This window comes from Eriocheir sinensis, unplaced genomic scaffold (genome assembly GCF_024679095.1).
Source record: "Eriocheir sinensis breed Jianghai 21 unplaced genomic scaffold, ASM2467909v1 Scaffold1039, whole genome shotgun sequence".
Lineage (NCBI taxonomy): Eukaryota > Metazoa > Arthropoda > Malacostraca > Decapoda > Varunidae > Eriocheir > Eriocheir sinensis.
The window spans coordinates 125,974-133,355 of NW_026110340.1; the positions used below are offsets into that span (position 1 = coordinate 125,974).

A 7,382-nucleotide genomic window follows, 5' to 3' on the forward strand; every position below is an offset into this window, starting at 1 on the left:
TGAACTTTGGAAAGAGGAAACACTTGTTGTCACCAATTAAACACACCATTTTCTTTCTCGTTTCCTTCGCCCTCATTTCTTCATTCTGCCCTGTAACTCACCTTGTCCTCTTTCTCCTCTTCCACTCTCATAACACACTAATATCTTGTCTTCCTATACATCACAGTGCGAGTCACTATATATATATATATATATATATATATATATATATATATATATATATATATATATATATATATATATATATATATATATATATATATATATATATATATATATATATATATATATATATATATATATATATATATATATATATATATATATATATATATATATATATATATATATATGTATATATATATATATATATATATATATATATATGTATATATATATATATATATATGTAAGTAATCACTCCTATTATTATAAACATTAACATATTAAAACTGCATCACCATAGAGCCATTATTGTAAATATTAGCGCATATGAACTTCTGTAAATAATCAATCACCGTATGTAAAAACGTGTATATTCTCGAGAATAAATTTGCTTATAAATGGAGTCACCACCGGGTTATCAGTCGTATCTCTGAACCTACACAGACGGCCTTAACGAATCACACGGCGCTATACCAGCTATAACGTAGCTGTCTAGAAAACACACAAACAGAAATGTTTGGCTTTCTCAGTAGCGGCCTAAGCTGCCGCTACACATTCATTCAAAAGGAGAGTACCGAGACACCTCTGCACCTGAAATTGATCTTGTTTTTTACCTTTTATTCGCTCTTCTTTATTTTTTGTACGAAGCAAAATATAGAGGGCTTTTTTATTTTGTTGTTGCTGTTCGTGTTTTTGCCCTTGAATTGCCTCCTCTGCTGTAAAAAATAAAAAATAAAAAATGAATATATTGTTGTGAGACCCGAATCCGTCTCAGAATACGGGGCATACTAGATGTGATTACTGATTAGTTCTGACAGTTTAGCTTTTTAAGGGAGGGCGAGATTGGACGTGTGGCAGTGCAGCACCCGAGGCCGTGGCGTGAGGAGGAAGCGGATAGCTGCTGCGTCTCATAAGTGGTGCCGAGAAGACAGTGTGTTTGTGTTAGTGTTAGTGTGTGTGTGTGTGTGTGTTTGTGTGTCAGGTGTTTACGCCGACGTGGAAAACATGGTAAGAGGAACTTGTACACACACACACACACACACACACACACACACACACACAGACACACACACACACACACACACACACACACACACACACACACACACACACACACATAAAATAAAATTGAAGGAAAAGCTGGACAAATATAGTGGGAGACAGGACTGACCGAGCTTGAGTTCAGGTCCTGTATACTACAAATAGGTAAACACACACACACACACACACACACACACACACACACACACACACACACACACACACACATTGTTTTTTTTCTTTCTTTTTTTTTATATTTTACGATCTTTCTTTTTATTTTTGAGGTTTTGCATATCTTATCTTCTTATCAAATATTTTTTTCCGCTCTTGCAACATTGATCTATACTTTGACCTTCTGTTGTTGTCGTTTTTTTTTCTGAGTGAAGCGAAGAACTGATGGAGAATATGAAAAAGGCACATGTACTCTCTCTCTCTCTCTCTCTCTCTCTCTCTCTCTCTCTCTCTCTCTCTCTCTCTATAAATATCTATCTATAAATCTATCTATATATATATATATCACAATATATATATATATATATATATATATATATATATATGAAAACAAACACAGGGGAGCTAGTAGAAAATTACGAAAATATGAGCACATTGTTGAACAACTACTTCCTTTCAGTATTCACACAGGAGGATCGAACGACTATACCGGAAAGAGTTCAGGTGTACGAGGGCGGGGATGGCGATAAATTGAGGGATATAATCATTACCAGGCAAGTAGTTCAGGATGAGATAGATAAGCTTAAGAAGAACAAGTCGCCAGGTCCTGACGGGATATTTCCGAGGGTATTAAAGGAGTTAGGTGATGTAATCAGTGGCCCACTAACCGACATCTTTAAGATGTCGGTAAATACTGGCTATGTGCCGAGCCTATGGAAAGTAGCTAATGTGACGCCGATTTTTAAAAAGGGGGACAGGTCAGTTGCCTCAAACTATCGCCCAATTAGCTTAACATCGGTTATAGGGAAGATGCTGGAGTCCATAATAGCCAGGAACATTCGGGAGCATTTAGAGAAACATAGCTTAATTCACGACTCGCAGCATGGGTTCACAAAAGATAGGTCATGCGTCACCAATCTCTTGTCCTTCTACAATAAAGTATTTGAGGCGGTTGACAGAGATGAAAATTATGATGTAATCTATCTTGATTTTAGTAAAGCGTTTGACAAAGTTCCTCACCAACGACTGTTGCTTAAATTACAGGCTCACGGAGTAGAGGGTAAAGTTTTGAGCTGGGTCAAGGCGTGGCTTAGCAATAGGAAGCAAAGAGTGCAAATCAATGGTAAAAGATCTGACTGGGGATGTGTTACGAGTGGGGTCCCACAAGGTTCGGTATTAGGTCCACTTTTGTTTATTATTTATATCAATGACTTAGACACAGGAATTAGTAGTGATGTTAGTAAATTTGCAGATGATACCAAGATCGGTAGAGTAATTGAGTCGGATCAGGACGCTAGTATTCTCCAAGGTGAACTCAACAGATTATATGACTGGGCGGATAAATGGCAGATGAAGTTCAATGTAGGGAAGTGCAGTATTCTGAGTGTAGGTAGGAACAACCCCTCACATAACTATTGCTTAAATGACACTCTCATAAGTAGGTCTGGGTGCGAGAGGGATTTAGGGGTCTTAGTGAGCTCTGATCTCCGTCCAAGGGCACAATGCATTCAAGCTAGAAATCGAGCTAATAGGGTACTGGGATTTATTTCAAGGAGCGTAAGCAACAGAAGCCCCGAAGTCTTCCTCAAACTATATTAAGCATTAGTAAGACCTCATCTTGACTATGCGGTTCAGTTCTGGTCACCCTACTATAGAATGGATATCAAAATGTTAGAATCGGTGCAGAGGAGGATGACTAAGATGATTCAGGGGTTGAGAAACTTGCCATACGAGGAAAGACTCAAACAGTTAAACTTGCATTCTCTAGAAAGGCGAAGGGTGCGTGGAGACATGATCGAGGTTTATAAATGGATGAAGGGCTTTAATAAGGGAGACATTCATAAGGTTTTGTTGGTAAGAGAACCGGGTAGGGCACGAAGTAACGGGTTTAAACTGGATAAATTCAGATTCAACAGGGACATAGGCAAAAATTGGTTTACTAACAGGGTGGTGGATGAGTGGAATAGGCTTAGCAGTCATGTGGTGAGTGCCAATACAATTGTCACATTCAAAAATAGACTAGATAAATTCATGGACAGCGATATTAGGTGGGGTTAGATACACGGGAGCTTAGGGTCAAAGGAGCTGCCCCGTACAGGCCTACCGGCCTCTTGCAGACTCCTGCGTTCTTATGTTCTTATGTTCTTATATATATATATATATATATATATATATATATATATATATATATATATATATATATATATATAGATATATATATATATATATATATATATATATATATATATATATATATATATATATATATACATATATATATATATTTTTTTCTCTCACCAACCTCTACATATCTCTTATCTCTATTACCTCTATCTATCTTTCTATCTTTCTCTCACCACGACTGGTGGGTAAGAAGATCCTGCCCTCTCTACCTCTCTGTCTATATTTATCAAGCTCTCTCTATCAATCTATTTATATATAACTCTCTATCTACTTTTTTTATCGATTTCTCTATCAGTCTAACTTTCACTCTCCCCGGCAGGAGGAAGAGCAGATCCTGCTCTCTCTCTCTCTCTCTCCTCGCTCTCTCTATCTATCCCTATCTATATCTATCTAACTCTTTATCGATCTATCTATCCATCTCTCTCTCGCTCATACAGGAGGAAGAGAAGGTCCTGCCCGTCATCGACCTGAGCCTGGCCAAGGGTCACACGCGGGCCGGCCTGGTGAAGGAGCTGCACGAGGCGCTCACCACCGTGGGCTTCATCTACCTCAAGAACGTGGACGGCTACGACGAGGAGGCGCTGCTGCGACACTCCAAGTGGTTCTTCAGGTGTCGAGGCGGGGGGTTGTGTCTGTGTGGGTCTCCTTCTTTTTCTTCTTCTTCTTCTTTATCTTCCTTACGAGCATATTATTTATCCTATTTTCTCTCCTGTACCTTAATTCTGTTTTTTTTTCTCTTCCTCCTTTCCACTTTTTCTCCTTTCGTTTGTCCTTTCCTTTCCTTCCCTCGCCCTTCATCCTCTCTTTTCTTTCCCGTTCCTTTCATCCCAGCATCATCATCTTCTTCTTCTTCCTCTTCTTCTTCTTCTTTTTCTTCTTCTTCTTTTTCTTTTTCTCTTTCTTCTTCTTCTTCTTCTTCTCCTTCTTCTTCTTCCTCTTCTTCTTCTTCGTGGTTCCCTATCTGTCTTCGTCTTCTTTTTCGTCGTTTTTCATGCGTGGGTCTATTTTTGTTTTCGTCTTCTTTGTCCTCCTTCGTGTGGGTCTCCGCGTCTCTTCGTATTTGTATTTCTTTGTCCCTAATCCATGTTTATCGTTCTGGGTCTCCGTTCCTTTGTATTCGTCGCTATTCCGTGTCTTTATCGTTGTCCCTGCTTCTCCACTTGACTCTGTGGATCTTTATTTGAGACTACCCGTTGAAATGCCCGCAACTCCTACGAAAGCTTTGTCAAATGTGTGTGTGGTCTTGGACATCGAAGTGTTTGAGATCGGTGGGTCTGTTCACGCGTCTCGGAATCAACGTTACCCGATTGTCGTACTCAGTCTCTCATATTCCCCGATTTCAACCACAAAAGCTGCCTCATGTGCCCCAATAACTGGCTTTTTGTGTTGTTATCGTTGAAAAGGTTAATTATTCTTGTTTCCTGGTGACATTTAAAGGGTGAGAAGCCGGGATACGTGATGCTCCGAGTACGATAATCTGGCAACGGTGGTCTCGGTTTCTGTCCGTCTCTTCCTCTCAAGTTAATATCTACTTGTTCCGTCTCTCATCTAGCTGCACCATGTCCCTTATCTATCCATCCACTGCCTCTTCTCTTCCTCTCTTTTCCCCTGTCTCTTCTATAACCATCTCTTCTCCACTCCTCCCTCCGCCAGCCTGCCGATGGAGCAGAGGATGGCCATCTCCAAGAAGTCTTTCAACCCTAAGTGCAGCAACGAGTACCGCGGATACTTTCCTGTCATCCCCGGCGCCGTGTCCCACAAGGAAGGTGAGGACTGAGGGATGACTGGGGGACTTAGAGGACTTGGCAGAATGAGGGATGACTTGGGAGTTTGGCACAGAACTTGAAGACCTGCTAGAGCGTGGTGAATGACTCGATAAATTATTAAAACTTGATGACTGACAGAATTTGAGGATTTATGAAAACTTGAGAACTTACTAGAACATGAAGGATGACTTTGGGAATTTGGCACAGAACTTGAAGACCTGCTAGAATGTGAGGAATGACTCGATAAATTGTTTGAACTTGATGACTGATAGAATTTGAGGAGTTATAAGAACTTGAGGGCTTTAAGAACTTGAAAACTCACTAAAACTTGAGGATTACTTCTGAACTTGGCATAAAACTTGAGAACGATAGAACGTGAGGGATGACTTCGAAACTTGGCATAGACCTTGAGGATATATAAGAACTTGATGTCTTATAGAGAAAGAAGGGAGATCAAGTGCGGGTCTGGAGTAACTTTCGGAGTAATTTCATCTGTTACTTCTTCTTTGTGGTTTGTCGATCTCGTTGTTGCATTGCGTGTCGACCGAACCGATCAGTGAGATCATCTGTTTGTTCCGATGGCTGTTATGATACACGGTTACGAGTTCCCTTCTCGCGACCATACAAGATAATGCTGTGACCTAACCAATCAGCAAGCTACTCTGGATTCGGTCTCTGTTTCTAGTTCCAGGTGCGTGACAAAATAAAACGATTCTGAATGATAAGTGACGCAAATGACTCGAAGCTGTAATGAGGTACAATGACACGACATGCAGTAAGTACGTTATCAAGAGGGTTATACTCTCTTTATATAGAAACAAATTATGCACGTTGATAAATTTGAATAATATTGACGAAACACGACACGAACGAGAATATTCATCTGTCTGTCTGTCTGTCTGTAATCAGTCGATTGATCAGTGAGCTATCTACCCAGATGATGGTGGTGGTGGTGGTGATAGTGGTGGTTATGAAGATAGTGAATTGAAGGTGAAACGAATGTAAGAATGGTGATGAGGAACTTAAATTCGCCTGCACCACCACCATCATCACCACCACCACTACCCAGCACCACCCCCACCACCACCATCACACACACCACCCCTACCACCACCACAACCACCGCGTCCTCTCCTTCCTAGCCTTCGAGATCGGGCCGAAGCAGGGGAAGCCGAAGGAGGGACTCATATCGCTGGAGGAGAAGTTCATCATCGAGGACAACCAATGGCCTCTAGAGTCTAGAGGAATCCGAGGAGGGCAGGAACTTCAGGGTGAGGGGATAGGATGTTAGATTCTCTTTTTCTTTTTTTTCTATCTTTTTATATATTTTTTTTAATTTTTTTTTATTTACTTTATTTTTAATTGTTTGTTTTTCTTTCGTTTTTTCTCTCTTTCTGTCTTTCTTTTCCTTTCTTTCAACCTTTCAATTATTTTTTCAACCTTTCTGTTTTTCTTTCGTTCTTTCGTATATTTTTTTTATCTTTTTTATATTTTCTTTGTTTTTTGTGTTTTTTCTTTTTCTTTTTCTTCCTTTTTTTTTCTTTTTATTTGTTTGTTTTTCTTTCGTTTTTCTCTCTTTTTGTCTTTCTTTTTCTTTCTTTCAATCTTTCAATCCTTTTACCAACCTCTCTTTTTTTCTTTCTTTCTTTCGTTCTGGCTATCTTTCCTTCCTTCTTCTTGCCTTTCTTTACTTATCTACTACTAATCAACACTATATTCATCTACATCTACCTCTCATCTTTACCATTCCTCCACCTCTCTTTCTGTCAGACATGGATGGAGGTCTACCACGAGAAGATGACCGAGGCTTCGCGGGAGCTGCTGAGCCTGATCGCGGAAGGTTACGGAGCACCCAGCGACTTCTACGCCGACATCTTCAGGGATCCGCATCTCTCCACGCTCCGGCTCATCCGCTACCCGGCCAGACCCAACCCGACATATGAAGCCCGTGACGGTGACGCGGGTAAGTGATGGTGTGTCTTGTAAGGTCATCATCTGTATCACCTTTTTAAGTTATCGCCATCTTTCATTGCCTTCTCTGAGTCTAAAAGCAAA

The 7,382-nt window shown here is 40.1% G+C and overlaps 1 protein-coding gene across 1 annotated transcript; it reads left to right on the top strand.

Annotated features, from left to right (window-relative positions):
- Positions 1–1,036: 1,036 nt before the first annotated feature.
- On the top strand, positions 1,037–7,361 carry LOC126989063 (uncharacterized). Its single transcript, XM_050847613.1, has 5 exons — positions 1,037–1,173; positions 3,999–4,171; positions 5,215–5,327; positions 6,470–6,598; positions 7,098–7,361. The coding sequence occupies exons 1-5, from the start codon at positions 1,171–1,173 to the stop codon at positions 7,268–7,270; spliced, it is 591 nt and encodes a 196-aa protein (XP_050703570.1). The 5' UTR covers positions 1,037–1,170; the 3' UTR covers positions 7,271–7,361.
- The last annotated feature ends 21 nt before the right edge of the window (positions 7,362–7,382 follow it).

Bases quoted from the DNA above. Each gene is read 5' to 3' on its own strand.
- LOC126989063 (XM_050847613.1), top strand. The intron at 4,172-5,214 runs GTGTCGAGGCGG...TCCCTCCGCCAG, and splicing joins CACTCCAAGTGGTTCTTCAG to CCTGCCGATGGAGCAGAGGA. The intron at 5,328-6,469 runs GTGAGGACTGAG...TCTCCTTCCTAG, and splicing joins CGCCGTGTCCCACAAGGAAG to CCTTCGAGATCGGGCCGAAG.